Genomic DNA, 22,062 nt, shown 5'->3' on the forward strand with positions numbered 1-22,062 from the left:
AAATAAAAAATGCCCCCTATAAAAAACAAAGGGGGGGGGTGGGAGAGGGGGGGGGGGGGGGGGGGGGCGCCGTGTCATTGTAGGGGGGGCGCGGGAAGCCGTCTGGATGAAAAACAAAACAAAACATGAACACTGTATGCGCTGGGCTTTTACCTTAGAATGGCCAACTTTCTGTTATTCCTATGTCAATTTGATACAGTAGAGACTTCCACACCTCCCATATTTGTGTCCTCTGTCACTTTTATCAGCAGTTAAAACTGTTTAAGACGTTGTGAACATGGTGTAACCTGTTTTTCCGAGCCGCCTTTAAACGCAACATGAGCGCTACTCACGCTGGGTTTCCACCTGTGAAGGAGACCTGCTGCTGCTGTGCGGAGCTACGTAGGTTTGTGTTAGAATCACGGCAGCAAACCAGCAAAACACAAAGAACTTTTTACAGTTTTTCCCTCCAAACTAACCGACTGAGTTGAGTAAAGCTGTTGGATGCAGGTAATGTTAGCTAAAAGATGGCTTGCTAATGTTGGCTACCGATGTTGGTGTCTATTTTCAGCTACGTACATTCATTTTGCCCCCAAAAAAGTCGATGCTCCCCCCTCGTCGTTTCAACCAGACAGCCATTTGTAATCCATAGGGGGGGGCACAGAAAATGTTTGGAAACCACTGGGGGGGCGCAGAAGAAAAAGTTTGGGAACCACTGGCTTAAGACATTTGACCTTTGGTTTTATTGCACCACAAACTATATATATTTTGACTCCTATACATATTGCTGAGTACCTAAGTTTTGACTGAACTCCCAGACTATACCACAGTTTTTCTTGAAGCATAAGATGCTATGCTTAGCAGTATGAGCACGTCTACATAAATTGTAACTGAACCATCACAAAAGTGGCACTGACATTAGACCATGATAACCGTATTTTTGTGAATTAAAAAGGGGGTTCCATGCATTGTGTGTCCCCAAACTAAACCAGGAATAACACAGCTCCCAGTTATTGATTTTCCTGGCTGTCGGAGTCAAAATCACAGATTCAAGGACAGGCCTTCTGCACTTCTGGGACAACAACTGTAGTACCCACTCTTCATTATTTAAACCCGCTGGTGAGGTTAAGGGATCAGATTCCTCCAATATTTTCCCCCCTCTGCTCTGTTTCTCTCTGACATGACTACATTGAAACAGACAAACTCAACTTTATCAACATTGGTCTGCCATCTTAAGAGTCTTACAGTGTTTCTCTCTGCAAACACTCCTTCGAGTGTCTGGTAAGTGTTCTAATTTGACATATACTTAGGCCTGGGGTCATCAAAACCCAAAAGCGACCATTGGAGAGAAATTTTTCAATGATTATATTCATAATTAGCCTCTAACCTGAAGGAAACTGAGGGTTCTAATGGATAATTAACCTCATGCCACTTGTAAAACACTATTAAACACAAATCAATTACTTTTGTGCCTGGTTGGCTCCCTGTTATCAGGCTGTGTAAATACCGACAGTCATGAAAAAGCAATACTGCAGGTTTAGTCAACACAGCGATGAAGGCTTGGGAAGTTTGTGTGCTGAAGAAAAAGAGGAATTTTGTAATGTTTAAATTGTGGGCAGTGCTGTAACTTGTCTCGGCTACCGGTGTGGCTTTATTGGATTTGTGTGCAAAGAGAAGGCAAACAAGCTACTCTATAGATTTTGTAGAGGGATGTTGTGTGTGTGCTGCTGAGGCTTGCTTTGACAGCATCTGTATTCCAACAGAGCCTCCTCTCTCAATCTAGATCTAACTGCCTGCAGCCTCTGCCACACAGGAGCCGGAGGGGGAAGCTGAGAAGAATACTTACAAGCCTCCACCAATGTGTTCGAGCCAGACACTCAGCCGCACACACAGGCACGCGTGCCTTCCCAGTATATCCCTGCCAAGTCAAGCATTGTGAAGCGCCAGGAGGAGCCTCGAGAGGCCAACAGCAAAATGTGTCCTCCAGCATTAATGGCTGCTTTAGCTGACTGACAGAAGAAAACATCTTCAGGAATCATAGAGTTAAACAGCCACTTGGCTCTCAGATGTCTTGCTAAACATGCCTCCCCGCTCAAACTATGATACATTAAGTATCATAGGTTCTGCTCGAAGAGGTGTAATAATGAAAGAGCAGATCATTAATCTTCACAAAGAGGGATTGGCAAAATAAATTAAAATGTGCCTTGATCAAAATGGAAAAGAAATTATTGCCTTTCTGAGACGTCACCGGTACTTTAGCCTCGTCTGCCAAGTGTTTTCGCAGAAAGGATTCTGTACTCGGAATTGTGAAAGTCATGCTGAGTATGCACTGGCAGCCATAGATTCTCACGAGAGTCATCAAATCATCAAGCAACCTATTTGAACTTGAGAGGCCAAGAAATCCTTCCCAGCAGCACTGTGCACACAAATAGGATAAGTGCATAAAGCGACTGGGATAATGTGCCCCGTTAAGGACTGCTCTGTTTATTAAGTTGACCCAAATAACAACTAGGAAACCTTGAAAAAGGAATTTTTACATCCACAGATCAGTAAAGGCTACCTTACATTAAAAAGTACATTGGTATGACAAAACCAGACTTTGTGGTAAAAAACAAACAAACCATAAATGAATAAATAAAAAAAAACATCCATCCTTTATAATGGGTAAAAGGATTGTTGTACCTTAATTCTACAAAAAAAAGAAAGAAAAAAAATCAAAAATATTTGAAAGATTTGATGGTTCAACACCACAAAGCTTTATGCAATCACATTTTACTGCATTCTCTGTGTAAAAGTGTCATCAAAATGTTAGTCATGCAAAAAGACATTCTTGATGTATCAAATTGTCCTATTAATCTATTTATGTGTTTAATTCTGCTTATTTGAGATTTGCTTATGGGGGTAACATTTAGACATTGTATGGCATTTCGTTCCAATACCATATCACATCCAATTTGAAGTATTACATTTCCCAACTGAGGGAAAAAAAAACAAAACAGAAAAAAAATAAGTAGGGTTAATACCTAAAAAGTGATATGAAGATTGTAATTTAAAATATTGTGTAGCACTACTCTTAAATTTTTTTTCTTTGTTGTTTCCAAACTTTACTACGTAAAGATTACTATGAGATTTTAATGTTTCACAGTGTGGATGCCTGAGAGAGAACCTACATGAAAGCAACCAAAAGAAGTCTGCATTTCATACAGGTGTATGTGCATTTTTGCGCTTTGATTCCTGCAGGCAACACATCAGAATCGCATCAAGATTAAGAAGGTTTATCTTTTAATAACACAGATAGCAAGAAAAGCTAGAACATCTCCTGCCAACAGCATATATGAAAGACAATCCTGTGGCTGCACCTCTCATGATATCAGGCTGCAGCAGTTCCATGTTGTCTATGTGGTTACGGACGATTGTGAGAGACATGTGAACTCTGCTGAAGGGCCGTAAACAGGTCTGTCAGCATAGTACCGCCTGAGCCAGGCTGACAGCGGGGTCTTATCTAATCCCAAACCCATCAGAGGCAAGAGCACAGACCAGCCAGGTTGTGTTCAAGCCCAAGATAAGAAGATGCAAACGAGTGGTGAAGAGCAGAAGACAGCTTCTATAATGGACATCCTCACAGCTAATGGCTGTCTTTTTTTGATGTTTGTTGTTTTTTCTGCCTACGGTTTCTGTTCATTCTCTGCTTTTAGGCTTCTGACATCTACTGAAGATGCCCTCGTCTGTGCCTGGGTTATAAATATTTCAAACCTACTGTTCTCAGAGTACCTAGATCCATATTATGCCATTAGTCTTTTCTATGTTTTTTTTATTATTTCACGCTGACAATGAAGATCTGCTCATGAAGAAACACTGTGGCTATTATGCAGATGCAAAACAACAACTTACCTTGTCTTTTCCTTGTTTCTGATCTTGATATACACTCCATCGCTCTCCGTCGTTACTGTAAGCGAGTTTGTACGAGCCGACAAACTGGACATGGCCAAAGTCTTTTGCTCCTTGTGTGATGATCCCTGTAACCTTGGTTGGCACAAGCAGGTCCACCTAAGAGAAGCAAACACCACAGCGTGAGTGAAATGGAGAAAAAAAACAAAACAAAACAGAATGATGGATTTCATTGCTGGAGAAATTCATCAAGCTAAGAAGTGAACTGACGTGCCCAGTTCTCACAACACAGTCAGCATCTTTTATTTCCCTTCAATGTCATCGGCAGATTTACTGAGAAAAGACACTGGGTGCAATTCAAGTCAGTTTCAATTATTCACAGAATACTGAACAACAAGGCGAAGTCCACAGCCTGGCCTCAGCAAAACAGAAACTGCACGCGGCAGCAACTTCTCAGACGCACACTCAACCATTTGGGTTAATTCTTAATGGGATCTCATTTGTTGCCTTGAACACTTACAGTGCTTTGCCGACTAAAATTTCATTATTTATGTTTGTTTGTTTTTTTGTTTTTTACCTTGAGTTCGTCACTACTTGACTGAGGCTAAAATATATATTAAACCGTAAAGTGCAAACAATGGTAATATCTGCCATTGTTAGTAGCAAGGGCAAAGTATTCTGCATTTATATTCACACTGTTTTGCTTGACTTATACATTTTCACTGTGGTTGTCATGACACAAGTGAAACAAAACTGAAGTAAAATTGGCAACACCACATGAATGTGTAAGAAAGACCTTAAGTTCACATTTGGCAAGTGACTCTCCATCAAATCTGATTTAGCTTGAGCTGTTTAGCACAAAAGACAATAGATAAATAAATAAATGTCAATATAAATAACAAATAAATATAAGATATGTATTTATGTGGCACAGCAAAAAATAAGCATCGGCTTCTGAAAGAATACCTGGACAACAGGGTTCTACACAATAAATTAAAAAATGCAACTAAAAGGAAAGACCCATCTGAAATGTACAAAACGGTTAAATCACATATTGAGTATACTGTTTATAATGCTTAATGAGAAACTGTAACTTTTCCTGGGCTACACTCTGCCGTGGAAATGTCTTTCACATTAAAATGTGTTCTTAATTTGCTGTGTTTTCTTTTAAGCATAAATACCCAGCATGTTGCCTCGGTCTAAAGGCTGAGTTGGGTTTTTGAAAGTTTGCATTAAACGTGCGAGTCGCGTACAACGTGGCGTTTCAGGTGGTCCTCGCTTCTTTAAACTTGCCTGAAGTTTCGCCCTCCCCCTCTCATTCGGTGTGGTGCTGCTGACTGAGTGCTCGCTGTGCTGCTGTATCCGTCGCCCCTCCCCTCCCGCTCAGCAGTTCTCTCACCCCTCATGCTGCCACACATCCTTGTGCAGCTTTCATAAAAAAAAGGGGAAAAAAGGCTCTCAGTTGGGAGATAACCCCCGTCGTTCACTTGAAAGAGCCAGCTCTTAAAGCCGATATGTTCATGACCGACCCATCGCGAGTGTGAAAAAAGTACAGGCTCACTGTTCAGAAATTACGGTATATTTCTTACTAGTTTGGCTTGACAAAAACTCGTAGGAAAAATGCTCATTTATCCGAACACATTTCTAGGCAGTAAATGCTGGGTGGTGGGGGTTTTTGCAAAGTTATGTAAACGAAAAGATTTTCTGAACGACCCAGGGAGCTCATTAACCCTAGATATAGTTCTTCTGACACTTTGAGGCCTGTTTTCTCACTAATGTTTCCAGAGACAACATTAGTATGGCCATATCTTCTTTTATTTTATTTATTTAATTTATTTCCCTGACATGTTCAGAAAGCCTAAAATCCATACTTTCAAATTCAGTAAATAACTCAAAATATCCCCGCAGAGACTTGTTCCTGGCCCAAAATGTGTCATGCTAGCAAGGCGACACTCAACAGATCTGCAGCTCTAATTGCCATAAAATATTTTTCTACATCTTATTGATGCAGGATTGCAAAAATACCTATCGAACATTTATTAGATTTTTATTTCTAAAACAATTGCGAGAATAATGTAGCACTTCTTTTTGAGTAGCTGCAACAGAAATTGCAAAAAGATTTCAGGAGGTATAGGGATTTTGCAAGTTACTGCATTCCTTCACCTTTCTGGAGCACGTCACACAAAGTGTTTGTTTTAAAGTACATTATGTCATATAAGTATGGGGAAACGTAAACCGTTTCAATGTGTAAAATCTAATATGGCTTCCCATGCAGTAATGATGTCGTTTTCATCCTGTCTCTGGTGACAGGCTGTGTTTTTTCATTAACGTCAGAGGACAGATCTTAAATATTTAATAGCACCGCTTGGTGATGCTGATAGTTTATGCCACTGTATAACTGTCTAACCTATCAGACAAATCAGAGCAGCACCAATTTGCCACCAACAAAAGATGAAAAATATGTCTTCACAAAGACAGTGGGAAAATTTGGATCCACAGAAAGAGGTGCAAGACAAACATAAGGTTTTATTTTTATTTATTTATTTATTTATTTATTTTTAGCAGAATATGCTACATAGAATACTGGGACAACAATACATCAAACTAATTGGCCTGGTCATGCCGCAACAAATCCTGTGTCATGCTCAAAAACAACAACAAAAAAAGAAAGGCTTTTGTTGGGAAAAATACTACTGCAGGATGAACTCATGGATTCTTTTAGGTCTTGACATATTGCAGAGCACAACAGCACCCCGCACAAAATTGGTGGTACTCAAAATGGCAATGTGAATATAAGATCAAGTGTTTTCATCTTCCATAAAGTTTCAACAACGCATCAGGAGACCTTTCCCACTTATTTGAAGATTTAGGTTCACTCCTGGGGCACAGTGTATGCTCTCTTAAATGCTGACCTCCTGCTGAGTGTATAAGAAGGCATAAGGAAAAAAAAAAAAAAAAATTTTGTTTCTTTAAAAGGCACCCGAGTGATTTAGCACCTAACTCTGCATTTCTGAGAGGCAAAGCTAAGAAAAGTAGGACAGCAGCTTGCGTGTGCACACCTAATAATGCTGCTGTTACAGCCATGCATTTATGCAGATGCTGCACTGCGTCTATACATGCTTCATTTGATGTGAATTCGCTATTCATGGAGTTTTCCCACCAAATAAATTCTGCATTCACCTCCGTTTGCATATAAATGGAAAGCTCATTTCTGTTTCAGCTGTGGCAGCAGGGAGAGGAAAAATTTCCTGTGATGTATATGAATATATTAAAGCAACAGCTCTGTTGCGATGACAATAATGTCAACACAAACCCCTGGAATAAAGGGGCAAGGAGGAAATGGTAGCAGATGCTGTGAGGTTGATTCTAAGGGGCATGACACCTCGCATCAGGAGGCTTTGATTATGCTCCAGTTGCAGAGCAGAGAGGTAATCTTGTTCAACCCAAGCAGTCAAGTCTGCCACAAAAACAAAGGCACGCTTGAAGTGAAACCTGTAATTGCTGTCACAGGTAGCGGTCAAAAAATACGACCGCCCCTAGCGACGCCAGCTCTCAGCACTTTGATGGCCCAAACTGAATTACGGAGCGAGATAAGCTTGTTAAAGCAAGGTCTTTCCTCCGGTCCCCCCCTTCATCTGTTCTTTCTTCCATCACACTCTCAATCCAAGTCGCTCCTCTGTGAGCTTTTAACCCAGACAAACTGGAATAGCAAAAAGGCTCTGTAAGGATCTTTAAATGCTTGTGGCACAGACGGTCTGAGGAAATAAACAAGCTTTTAGTTCAGGATTTTCATTTCTGTGCTTAAGATCCTAAAATGGCCTTAATTTAGGTTCAGTTTGTAGTTGTGAGGTAAGCCAACCTTCAACTTTGACCTTTCATCCCCAAACACTTTTTGTTTCTCCTGCCCACTTTATGCGTTCTGCTAAATCTTATTATGTAGTGATAAATGGACCTTTATTCTAGCCAAAATAAAGTGTTCTCAAAATACTACGCTAATTTCCTAAAACATTGTTTTGCTAACATTCAAATTTTGGATGTCAGCAAAACAACGGAAAGCTGGAATGCTGCGTCGTTCTTTTTGTATCAAAAGCAGCTGCAGCTTCATTGAACTCTTTCATTTTAATTTAGTCAAGTCAGCACCATTTCACAGCAAATGTCATAGTGAGGTACTCAACAAAAAAAACACTGCAAATTGAATGAAAAACAAACAAACAAAAACTTTTATATTTACTTTTAATAAAAAAATAATCCAGTGTCAATCAACATAAAGTTCAGTGTTGGTTTATAGAAATGTTGGGATCTGGGGTTGTTTGAGTTTGGTTTTGAATTTTTGTTATTTTTGGTATTCCTTCGGTTTCTTTATTTAGTTTGCCCTGTTTTCCACTTTTCTTCTTCCTTAGTGGTTCTAGTGATGGTTTTCTTGTTTCTAGTTATTTTCTGTTCCACTATATCATGTTTCTTTAGTCTAAGTTATTCTTTAGTGCTATAATTCTTTTCTGTTCCCTGATTTATTATTATTATTATTATTATTATTATTATTATTATTATTATTATTACTATTATAGAAGAAGGATCTAGATTGTTTAATAAAATCAGAAGAAAAGTCTTCTTTTTAAAGGGCTATTTTAAATCTTGAGTTGTTGTTTAGAGGACACTGTCTCATTGACTAGATTAAGTTGATTTATATACACAAAGAAAGTGATCGGATTGTCATTTGAAATTGCTGTAAGTTGCTACATAGCCTCTGTAAAGATATTTCTGTCAAACACCTTTACGGCGATTGTCAGAGTTGATGTAAATGGTGTTTCTCTAACAGGGAAAAACAAAAAAAAAAGATGAAAACACTATATGTGACCCTGAAAGATACAAATGAGTCCAGGTTTTCTTTAAGAATGAGCACTAAATATTTATGAAAGCAGTGCTGATTTTACTTTACATGGTGTAGATCATTAAACCTTCACACTCTCAGGAGGAATGTATTTGTGTAATACATATTTTCAGAACATTCTCATTGCTCTCAGGGAAAAATTCAGAAACGTGTGCGCAAAACTGGCAGTGAAACAAGGAGGAAAACGCTATGGTTCATCAACCCCATATCAGTGTAGTGATCATTACAGCTGGAAGCCACGGCAAGAGGACGATAATACTATCATTCAATGCATCTTTCACCATAGGAAGTTTTAATAACCTTTATTGGGTCGATTTGCTTAATCATACATTGGAATCCTTTACATCTAACGCTTTTGCATGGCTTTGTCGTTATGTTCAATATGAATCTTCTATGCCACGACCACAACAGTCATTATCAGGAGTCATTATCATGCCAAAACTAGCAGAAGAGCTCATAAAGGCTTCTCAGATGAGCATGCCATCATTCTGACTGAATAAAGAAGTTCTGTCATGCATATATGCAGAGGGTAAAACATGCATGATCCAGCATAAACACACAACAGTCAGCTGGCTGTAGAGAGTGAATACTTTCAGTCAATTAATTAAGTTCTCCCGCATGATGCGGTAAGCAGCTTTGCAGTCCGTGAAGTTCAAACTGCTGCAGGTTTGCATGTTATTGGTTTAACCAGGAACTTCATTAACATAGAGCTTGATTTAAAACTAAAACTAAAGTCCAGCCAGAGTACGTTTCATTCGTTTTTGCCCGTCTCTCAGATATCTGGTTAAAGCTTATAGATACAGCCATTGCTAATGTTGCCAAGTGTCTCTGCTCAGATGGCTTTCATTTGTTTATTAACAAATGAAAGCCATTTCATTTGTTAATAAACAAATGAAATGGCTTACATTTGTTTATTTCTCAAACCTGAAAATAACTCAGGTTTGAGTTATTTTCCAAATTCAGAGGTAAATTTAAGAGAATAAGAAACATTGCGTTAGTGGACATTTTATTTTTATTATGTACGTTATTGGACAAAGACACAAAATGAGGTACCTCGGTAAATGGAGGTGGTTTGTGGAGCCATTTAATACACTGATATTTAGATGGAGAAGTTCCCTGATTTCTGTCCTCTTAACTCCATTTGCTGATCATAGCTGAGATATACTGAGCAATACTGACCAGCAGCATTGCTCCAATTGCTGCGTTTACATAAGTGATGTTACACACCATGGCAAAACCTGGAACAATTAGCCAGACCAGAAACAAATAAAAACGATAAAACCACCAATTTCTGAGAAAATTGTGATTTTTGTTTTTTGCAAACTATACTAGCTGAAGTCATGAAGAGACCACTCGGTGCTTTATGTAGCAGTTTCAGTAAAAATATCAGTGAAAAGAATACTCACAAGCACTACTTGCGTGATCTGAGACAATCAAGTCTGCACAAATATTTTTCAGTTTCTCATGGGGTGAGTTTCAGTTTTATTGTTTCTAGAACACAATTAAGATACACAGCATGCCACCGGTACACAGATGTGGACATGTGTGGTCCTGTGGTGCACATATGGCTGTAATTAGTACGCAGTGACAGCAACCAGGTGGGTGAGTGGTGGGGCAAGCCATCCTGACTAACTGTAAGTAGTTAGTCAACATCTAGTTAGTCAGGATGGCTTGCTGACTAACTAGATGCTGTTTCTGTTTCTGATCTGACTAACTGCATCTAGTAGCTGCAGTGCCTGAATTGAAATAATTATTTATGCTGGTGTTCCTTTGGGCTGACGGAAAACATTATCAAGATGTTGTATTTATTATTATCTTCTTCTAATGCAGCGTTGGGTTATGGGTCAACAATTTAAGAAGAGAGGTACAGGCTTTCCTTTCCCCATTCACTTCAATCAGAAGTGATTGAAGTCAATGTCTAGAGATGGTACTCAGATGGAAATGTTTCATTTATTGTTTGATTTAGTTACCCCTGTTTTCTGTGTAAATTTGAAAATTTATGTTTGCCTGGACCAATTGGTCAACTGTGTGTAATCTGTTCAAATTACAGAGTACACACACCAGATGGTGTGGCCATCATCATTTAAAAAAAACCCTTCAAAGATGGAAAATATTTGGTTAATGTGATCACTCATGCATACTAATCTGCAGTCAAGCTACTACAGTAGAGAGTATCAGGCTTTTTCTAATCCACTAAAGTATTTATTTATTTACTTCTGACACTGGCAACCAAAGCATTCTTCATAAATGTAGTCTGGAGTACAAAGCGTTATTAAATGAGTCTGACACGTAAATGAGCCAGATGAAGTTAAAAATACATTTCCTTTTATCTACAGTTTATTGCAGGTTGATAGAATAAGATATGAGACAATGAAGTACGACACAAGCTAAGGAGATTAAAACGATCAGATAACAAAAAAAGATTTATTAAAGGAACCCAAGCACATCAGACTTTAAATAGCCACATAAACGTTATATTCTTACTTTGAAAGCCGGAGATGATTTGTTTTACAGCATTAGAAAGCTAAGATGCAATCCTACTATTAGAGAATACTGTTGAGTACATATAAGTGATGCATTCTGATAGTTTGCTGTTATTCCACAATGCCTGGCAGTAATACTGTGGTGGATTATGTCCTAATTTTGATCCTTAATGCCATTTCAGTGAAAATACTAAATCTTCTCAATTAACTGATACCCATTAATGGACATGTGCTCAGGTTGAACAACTAAAATAGCTAAAAGAACCTACAATGATTTTTTTTTAAATCTATTCAAAGAACATAAAGTAGTTTGTCATGTTTCTATTCTACTAGAATAAGTGATAACTTCAGCTAAATGGAAGTAGTACATTCCTGAGCCAGGAAGTCTGATCAACAAAGACTAAATGGCCTTTCAAATCCTCCTTTCAAAGTGTAACCTAAACATGTCCTGCATACCTTCTGATTATGTTAATGCTATTGAGAAATCATGAAGAGTTAAGGTTGACTCTTACTTTCACATTGCAGATCCACCTCCAGAGACAGTCACAGAGTCATGGCAACCATGAGATATGAGGACAACTCTGGATCATTGAACGAGTCTGACACACTTAAAGACATAAAGCAAAGACAGCCACAACTGCGGCTCCAGCCTTCTTATGACAAGCAGAGCAATACAACCGAAATTGTCCATGTCATGTATGAAATATAATGATCTGCGCAATTTGATGCAGTTAGCAGCACATTGACAGTGACACAAAAAATCTGAGAAAAAGGCAAAATGTCGGCAGAGATGGTATGAGCAATCGACGTATAAATTTTAAATCATCTGCTAGGTGAAGCTTCGACTCAAACTGAATCAAAACCATCTGTAGAAACATGGAGCGCTCCACAGTGTCTACAGAAAACCGAAGGATTACAACTGTCACAATTCCTTCCGGTTATAGCTATATAGAATAAAAAAAAAAGGGGAAAAAAAAAAATAGGGATCTAAAAGATTTTAAAAAACAAAAAAAAAAAAAAAAAAAAAAAGCAGTAAATGTTTGGAGTAAATACACTTCTGTACCCTCAGGCAATCTCTAGCATCAGGTACTACAAAATGTTCAGATGAAAGAACCTGTTGGACGACAAACCCACATGTTCAGCTTGAGAGTGAAATCAAACAAATGAAACAAAATAAGAAGATAAAATAATTCTTCCACAGCAAAAAATAACCTGTCTTTGCTTCAAACTGCATGTCAATTAGTAAGCAAAAATGTTGTTTAGATGCAGCAGCAATCAGAACTTTACATACATTCAACAAACCATATATCAAATAACTTTGGATGTTTAATATTGCTTTTTAACTCTCCTTTATTTTGTTAATGTAGAATGATGTAGAATAATCAAACAAGCTAATGAATTTCATGAGCAATAACTGGAGGCACCAGTTTTAATTTGTTATGGATTTCATCTTTACAGGGTCAAGTTCGATATAGACACCACTTCTAATATTTGAATATTTGACCATGGCTTCTTAAATAAATTGTCTGTCATCTCCAATAAAAACTAATTGGTTCCAATATTCAGGAACAATAGAGGAAACACATCCAAAACCTATAGGGGGTTTTGGTACCAGGTTTAGAGCACTGTGGTGGTAGCATCATGTTGAGGATTTGTTTAGCCGCCAGTGGTTTAAAGAAATACAGGGGGGTTTATGAATTGATAAGGAAGACTAACATTGAACTTTTGGTGTCATTTTGTGTTTTTCAGGCACATAGTGTCATTTTATGACACAGTCAAGTAACTAAGTTGCCTTCAGTTGCTATAAAAAAGTTGCATAGATCAAGCATAGCTTAAAACAAATTTGATGCCTTTAAATTTGCCTCTGCCTCTTTAAGAAGCTGCTGCTGTTTCTAGCACAGTAATGTGACGTTCCACTGTTAATCATTCTTAGGAGAGCTGGATTAAGAAATGAGCGATGAACTCAGTGGACTCACAACTACACCAAATGTTTACTGATTGCTGCTCCTGCTAGTCTGGTGGAGCTAAGTGAGGGAGGTTTAGTTGAGGGGTGCTCTGTGAGGTGGAAGCCTGGCTGGAGACTACAGCTACAAGGAGGAACTTTGTGGAAGTAGGTGGTGCTTTGTGAGAGCAAGTGCTTAGGCACTCCCAAATGCCTCCCACAGGAGATCCAGGGATTTCTCAAACATGCATGAAAGAATCAAAGCAATGTTTGATGTTTTTGATGAGGATATAATACCTTCTGTCATTCTTCCCAGAATGCCAGAACTGTGTTGATTGCTACAACACTGTATGGTTTCTATGCAACCGGCAAATAGATATTCATCCAAACATTGTAGAATGTGTATGCAAATATTTGAGCCTTAATGTATAGTTTGGACTTTGTTTGATTGAGTGAACACACACAATAAACTCAAACTTCAGCCCAATTCCAGCTTTTATAAATCATTGATGTTGCATGGAAACTTTAGACTTTAAATATTGGCTCTATGCAATCAATTTTGGATCTGTCACTGTTGCATAATCTACATGGATTGTAACACTGTGTTACAAAATCTAGAAAGTATAGTCAAATGCAACATGAATGTTCTTGTTAAAGCTAAATACTACACTTGTTCCAATGTATGAGAGGAAGTCTCATGTTCCACTGCTAATTTATAACTCATTCTCTGTGTCTCTCTTCCTTGGGGCCTATCCACCCACACAAAATCAGCGAACTCCATTTTTCATTCTCTTGCCGTTTGCTCATTTGTTTATCTGAGACTCTCTCTCACTTAGTAATTTGCCACACCATATAGTATTTGGAACCAATTTACAAATAAACAATCCTCCCATATTTGCATACAGTCCATGATCTGACTTTTGAAAAAATAATATTTGGTCCTTGCTTGAATTTCTCAGTAGACACAAACACGCAGAGACAGAAAGAGGCAGCGAGAGACGGAGACAATCTCCCCTCTAACGGTTCTTGTGATCAGTGTTTTTCCACACGGGGTGATGGGATGTCAGAAGGTATAAATGCCTGCTGAGCGCTCACACTGTGAAGGGAAGGTGTGCTGGCAGTCTGAAGTTGCCCCGGAGCATGGAGCATAGAAAAGGCAATGTCACAGTGGTAAAGCATCATAGAGCAGGTCAGCTCTGACAACATTCCAGCGTGAACTTAAACATTTTCCTCTTTTTCAAATTTGACTTGTATACACTGTTCCTGGGAGTGCTGGGTGTGAAATGTTAGTCAAATGTAGATTCCTTAAAGCCAGATCTGCGTGTAGCATTTCCCGTCAAGTTATGAGGATAAATAGCTCGGTCACAGATCAAGATGGATTGTTTGATGTATATAGAGAGAGTTACATCTCGCAGCCAAAACTGCTGGGGATATAAGTGCAGGGAAAACACTCTGCAGTAACTCACAGTAAACAGCAAACTGGTGGCAGCCACAAAAATTGAAAGCCAAACAGTTATACATGAACTGAATCATACATTAAACATCCTCCCACTTCCTTCCTGCTTCCCTTCACTCTAATCTTCTTGCCAGCACATTTGCATGAAAAATTGCTAGTTAGCGTAGCTGATGTAAAATTGTTACAAATGTTCATTGAAATATATTGAGTTTGTCCATCTAGATGTGTAATATTGTGTTCTAAGCTTTCACATGTGATTTAAATGAATATAAAAGAAATAATACTAGTAATAAACAACAGTTTGTGTGTATTTTAGTCTGTCATTGGGGAGCTTGCTATAATACAGGTAATTTGGGGCAGTTTGATATACTTCATGTACAGTCAGTGAAAATGTAAGATTTGAGGGCATTGTCAAATGACAGACTGACGAAAAATACACCCACCCAAACACAAAAAAATAAAAAAAAATTATATGTGTATATATATATATATATATATATATATATATATATATATATATATATATATATATATATATATATATATACATATATATATATATATATTTTTATAGATTTTCTTAGTGTTTTTTTTACAGTCAAGGAACACTTATAGTTCTTACCTCGACCACAAACACACAACAAAAAGCCATGCTATTTGAGAACACCCAGCCTTTAAGACATTTCAGCCTATACCACTGCTAATTACAAGGGGGGAGAGACAAAATTCAGGTATTCTTTACGCACATTAACACTTTTTTGACTAAATTAAATATTTCAAAAACCATATTTACATAATCAGAATCAACCTCATCAACTTCAGTTCAAAGCCAAACAATAATCTAAACCAAAACACAATCAAAGCCATTTCTCCTCCCTCCAGTCAAGGTGGCTGAACCCAGTGAGGCTGATTGAACACACATGCTTTTTGTCAGCAATTCTCATGGCAACACATGATCACATGACCTCATAGACAGAGATAGAGTGATGAGACAAACAACTTCAACTATTAAACTGATCAACCAGATTTAAATCCTTAAAACATAAATACAAAGAAATACATTCATAAATTATGTCATTTTAACACAGCACCTGTTGGGAAGAAGGGCAAATTCCTCACAGAAAGGTGTGAAGGAGGAGATATATACATTGACAAAAATGGTAGAACTCCACACAAAGCACATCGATCTGCTGTGATGTGACCGTATTTCTCCTCTGAGAACGTAAATCATTGAGACTTTCTTCACTGTCGGCATGTTTGCTGCTGTCTAAAACTTTCTTCTAAATTTGGAAACTAACTCAAAACTGCCATCTAGTGGACATGGAGTTGACCAGTGAAACTGAAACAACTATTCAGTATGTTGATATTTTTTGGGATTTGAAGCTTCTTTCAAAATGTTCCATCATAGAGTCGCAAAGACAAGCTTCCCCTTAAGCCGCCTCTGGACTTTCACAAATCACCAACAAAGCAACAATATTCCATGGCATCTTTCAAATTTATTTCATTATTTAACGACTACCCTTGACTGAAGCATAGTGATCTGTTCTGTTTGTGACTTCAAAGTCCAAAATATAAGGAAGAAAAGTGATGCAAATCCAAGGTACTGTTCAAGTGCCTTTCGTCTAGGTTAGTTAAGGGTGTTGTGGAAAACACAAGAGAGAAACGGTACATTATCAGATTTGCCAATGACTTTGCTGTCACACCAAGCATAAACTGGTATTTATACCTTTAAACATTGACATTATTAACTCTAAAGGTCTCTGACAAGCCACTCATAGCACACAGCATTAAAACTACGACACACAAGTTCAGACTTCAGTTCATTGCAGAAACCAACGAAGGATATTACTTATGACAAAGGAAACATGAAGATAAATCAGACACAGTGGTTTCAATCACTTAACACAAGGGCTTAAAGTAGGAAAGCATTCCTGGAACTACTCAGGTGCCTCTGACTTTTAGTGGTTCTGAAGTGAAGTATTAGGATTCATATGCATAAAAAATGTTCCATGGCAGCACACTCGATCATTCACATGGGGAATTTCACACACTGTTTAATGCTCACTGTGACAATACATCTGATGGACTTCAATTTGCAGAAGAAATCTAGACTGTCTCAGTGTGTGATCTTTGAAATCAAATCTATCGCTTGCAAAGAAGGCAAGAAAATAATTTTCAATTAAATAGAATGAAAGAGGAAATAAAAATGCAGAAGCTTAAAATGTGGCTTTTCCATTCTTATATGGACCCCATGTGGCTAGGGGGTATTGAGGATAGGTAAAATTGACTTTTTTCCCCAGCTTTATATCATGTTACAATGTTATTCTGTCATCAAAAACATACCGGGGGTGTTACTTTGATTCTTTCCTGCACGTATGAGAAATGCTTGAATCTCTTGTGGCGGCCATTCGAGGATGCCTCTATGCTTGCTTCTCACCAAGCACTGCCTTTTTCACGCAGCTCCTCTACTGAGCTGCAGTTTCCAAACCGAGCTTCTGCCTCACAGAGCTGCCATCCCAAGCGACGTTCTTTGGAGTATAGCAAAGAACGTCTGCAGCTGATATTTGCTATGCTCCAAAGAACATTGTAAGCAGATTATTACAGAAACTTTGTGATCATGTGCTGAAAGTCAAGTGTCAAAAACACCAATTGCCTCTTAAAGAGACACATGCATTACATTGCATAGTGAAATTTCTTTTAAGTCATTTTCATAACTGAAGGTTACATAGTTACTTTATTGTGCTGTAAAATGGCACTATGTGCCTGGAATATACATAATACTGCTTCTTCAAAAAAACTCAAATATTACTGTGCCCAAGTAGAAAATTATGAAATGCTAACAAAAGTTAAATTCATGGCATGGAAGGAGTTGGAAGAAGAGGCTGGCTTAAAGCACTTATATCAATAAACCGCCAAAAAGAATAGAAAATGTAAGCGCTCTGGTACGAAAGAAATCCTGAGCGCAACTTCCCAGAATCAGGTTAAATTAGAAAGATGTTTTAAATCTGGCAATGTGATCAGCAGGAAATGCTGCTTGCCTGTCCAAAGATCCCTTCAACACACTTTCAAACCAAAGATATGCATGTGCACCCTGGACCTAATCTCTGCTGCACCAATTTAACATCTGACACATTCACTTCTGACAGTTTCTGCAGATCCTCCTGATTACAGCAGGAACTACTGCAGACTCATGGATCAATCATCCTGCGATAAAGCAGATAAATGCAACCAGTGTCTGCTGATAGAGTGTGGTTTGAAAGCATAGCAGAGACAGTGAGAGAGCGATGAGGATAAGGTTGTTGTGTTGAGGGAAAACATTTTTTATTGGATAATGAAGACAAAATACTTGCATTACACAGATTCCAGACCGATGCATGCAAAGAGTACAGAGGGAAGGAAGGGAAACTAAAACCAACCAGTTGGAACGGAGAAGCAGATGGACTTACTATCCTTTTTGAAACTTCATTTGGATGCTAATTGAATCAGCATGCTAGCTGCAGGGAAATTGAATAAAATGAAGAAAAGAAAGAGCCATATTGGGCAGGATTAAAATCAGGCCCTGGCGATAATTCCCTAATGAAATTTACATCACCCGTTATTTCAAATGAGTGCAGATTCTAAGATCCTTCCAAAATTGTTGGTTAATGTTCGCAAGCTAATTGAATTAGCAGCCATAGTGGGGGAGGCATTTCAAACTGACATACCAACATTAGTTGTGTCCAAATGGGTTGTGTCTTAGTTTCATGTTGGTCCCATCTGAAAATATTTTCCAAAGAAGTCTTGTGTGACTCATAATGCCACAAAATACCTATCACTGGACACACACATACACTAACAGAACCTCGCCAAATCTTAAGATTTTACACTGATTGATCATGGCAACAAGCTGAAAATGTAATTGTGCCTCTCTGATAGTGGGCTGGCACATCTGCCAAGACGAAACTTGGCAGCCAGAATCCAAGCCCTGGTCATCTGTTGTGCTAGCTTCCAAGAGTTGCATCAGCAGATCTTGTCAAAAGTTGACAGAAAACAAATATCATCATTGAATAAATGCATTAATTAAAGTTAACTTATGCACGTGCTTGCATCTTTGTTTTAATAAATAAATTGTATATAAAATCAAAGCAACAAAAATAATTAATATTGATAATTAAATCTATGCTCAAACACTACTGCAGTTATATTCAATAAATTAGAATTTGCTGTTTAAGTGAAGCTTGTTTGTCAGAATAAAGGTACTTTATAAAGATAAAAGAAAGTTTTAAACATGATTAAGCTGAAAACGTGCTCAAACTGTACTTTTTTAATTTTTTTTTAAACAGAGATGTGAGCTACAAACATGTTAATGCATTGTTGACACAAATTCAGAAACACAAAACAAAAAGTTTTTTGTTTATAAATTTACCACTGTATTAAATTGTACCGAGTTGCTGTTTCAGTTTCAGTGCTCGGTGAAGCATTTGGTGGCACCAATTCTTTGTAGCTGTGATTAAGTTAGTTGGCTCTTGTTGCTGTGAAATATTATGTTTGTTCAGGCTGCACAAACCTCGACCTGGCAGGACAAAATATTATTATTATTTTTGCCTTAAAAAGTAAAGTTTTTCTGCCTGTTCATATTTTCAAAGATAAAGTGACTAGTCCAAGTATGAGGAAAAACTCTGTTGCGATGCCCATTTTAAACTACAGGGTTGTGGAGATCTGGAGGAATTCAATATTGGACATATAAACTATTTGTATAAAATATTTGTACGCCTTGAACTTTTCACATTTGATGCAATATAAATGGTGTACAATAGTGAAGTGGAAAATTTAAGATACTGAGATATTGAGGTTTATCATTGTAAGGCAATGGATAAATGTTGAAAAGTATGAAAAATTGGGTATGAAAACTTTTGCTTAGTACTGTAATCTTGAACTGTGTGGTAATAACAGTTCATCAGATGTTTACCTGAACATATGAGTCTATCAAGAGTCACAGAATGGTGAGAAATCCAGCCTGACAGACACACTGAACTGTGAAATGTCCTGGATACCCCTGGTACATCTAACATGTTGAGCGCTGTTGAACATGTTACTCTTTTCCATTAGTGGGTGAAACATCTTGAACCTCGTACCTCATAGACCTAAAACCTAATAGCTTTTCATTGAAGCTGGTAAATTGGTAAATATTTTTTAAAGTGTTAAAAGCTTATTTTTCTCACTTCTGCACAAAGCTAAGTGGCTATGTGTGTTTTTTTTTTTTTAATGACTGCAAGAGGCACAATGTGAAGATGTCAACCTTGTGGGATACATTTTTTGTTCAACAGCAAACACTCTTCAAATTGATTAGTTATTTTTGTTATTAATATTATTTCCCATGTGTACCTCAAGAAAAATAACCAAAACATGTAACCAGAATATTAAGTAGTCCAGTGTGCTGAAAAACAGCTTTCATATAATTTTTGATACCTTCTGTATGCTGCAGACTGAAGGATAAAGTAGATAACTCATCCTACTGAAAATTTTACAAAAATATTGTATTTTTCTCCCATACAAGAACGTTTAGAACTGTATTACACAGTTGTCCTTCAAATAAATCTAATCATCATGTTATTCAAGTTAATAGGAGATAGACTTCCTTCAAGTTTTCCTTAAAATTGTCCCTCATTTTCAGACTTTGGAAATGAAAAATAATATCACAGAAAAAAAACAAAAAACAACAACAACAAAAAAGCACATTATTGCAATATCTGTAGCTTTGACTAAATAATGATTCAGTGTCATCTTCCCATGCATCTGATACTATAGGATGTTATCTCTTGCAAAGACAGAGTACCCTATGCTTTTTTGAACGTGTTGAAAAATTATATAGTGCGAGTCACATCTTAGAGACATGATTTATACTCAGCATAAATGTAATTTCTACAAAATATATGTAAATGACCAAATAATACTGTTACTTAATCTCACGCTATGCACATGCTCATAACCCGAGCAGAAATCCATTGAGCATCGCATCTATTTATTATTGCTTCTAGCCTGTGATACACAGGAGATAACAATCTATGTAAAGAGTCAAAATGCACTGATGTTCAGGATGGATTGTAGAAGAGCTGGTGTTCATCAGCAGCATAGTAATGTACAGGGACATTTTGAATTTAACTCTTAAACACCAAATGCATTTAGATGCTTGAAAAGAGGCTTTATCTTTTGCCAACCGATTCATACAAATGTCAAATGATAAAATATCATAAAAAGTTTCTCCTGATCCCCTTGTTTCTATTCACAATCAGAGGCCAAGCTAAGCTTCTTCTTTTTTTCTACTAACCCTGAAGCAGACTTGTGATTCACTCGGGGATGAACGTTTTCCCCTCATAACAATTTGAGCAGAATCCATCCACCAAAGACCTTGAAGAGGATTAAACTGATACAGGAATCAATGGATCCATAATGGTATGTATTTCAGGTGGAGGGAGGATAAATGTTGCTGGTGATTCCAGGTGTATTTTTCCTCATCTTTTTAAATTGCTAGCCACACTCTGTTAATGTTCTTTGCTAACTCAAACAGACTTTCTTTGTGTAAAGCAGAACTCAGCTTGCCTATCAGCATTTTCCTCTGCCCTTGCGCACTTTTACCACCTCACTGGTTCAGGACTCATTGCTGTGCCTGGTCTGTTTCCCAGTGATTCTTTAGCTAACTGAACCTCTGCCTTCTTGCAAGTAGGCTACGGGTCGTAAACCTTTGTTTAAAACATAGATGTTTTATGTGCAGCTAGCTAAAAGAAGCAAATGTTCTCCGCCAAAGTAACCGTGTGTTTGCCGTCATGAATATTTATTCATGAGAATAAGAAGACAGAGAGGACTCTTAAAACATGGATAAGCAAGGAGGTGCAGATAAGACCCAGAATAGAAGAAGCCTGATCATGTTGGTTAATTTTGGATTCTTCCTCATCCATCTGATATTATGTATTTACTGTCCACAGCTTGGAGACGACACGATTATTCTGTCACTGTCAGCCTGCAGACTAGCTCTGCCAGGGTGAAATCTGCCACAGAGGACCAACAGAAAGCTTGATGTTATCGAGCTTTGTCTCATGAATTAAACATATGCAGTTGCCCTTATTGAGCAATGTTTTATGACTTTTATTCCTGCCTCTTATATATTCTTAGTTGTTCAAGTGGATTAAAACTTAACCATATGCTTATTTTCTTTTTTTATCAGAAAAGTATTTCCAATAAATAATATTCAAGGATCTATCAAAGCTTCAAAGAATCAACCAAACCTGAAATTAAAGTACAATCCTGCTTTCTATGATCAACATTAACATCCACACAGAGCACTTATTTCTTCCAGGAAGCCCCTCAACACAGAGTGCAGACATTAATGAATGAACAAATAGATGAGTGGATTTTGTGTGTGTGTGTGTGTGTGTGTGTGTGTGTGTGT

The 22,062-nt window shown here is 37.7% G+C and overlaps 1 protein-coding gene across 1 annotated transcript in view; it reads right to left on the reverse strand.

The window, feature by feature from the left end:
• The window catches only part of LOC106935680 (EGF-like repeat and discoidin I-like domain-containing protein 3), a gene marked incomplete at its 5' end in the record, with an annotated part of 63,707 nt that overhangs the window by 9,591 nt on the left and 32,054 nt on the right, over positions 1–22,062 (reverse strand). Inside the window, one exon of the mRNA XM_015016257.1 lies at positions 3,871–4,026. Coding sequence (XP_014871743.1) covers positions 3,871–4,026 — 156 coding nt within the window. The remainder of the gene's footprint in view (positions 1–3,870; positions 4,027–22,062) is intronic.

This window comes from Poecilia latipinna, unplaced genomic scaffold (genome assembly GCF_001443285.1).
Source record: "Poecilia latipinna isolate Pla-1442-1.1 unplaced genomic scaffold, P_latipinna-1.0 Scaffold2000, whole genome shotgun sequence".
NCBI classification, from domain to species: Eukaryota; Metazoa; Chordata; class Actinopteri; order Cyprinodontiformes; family Poeciliidae; genus Poecilia; species Poecilia latipinna.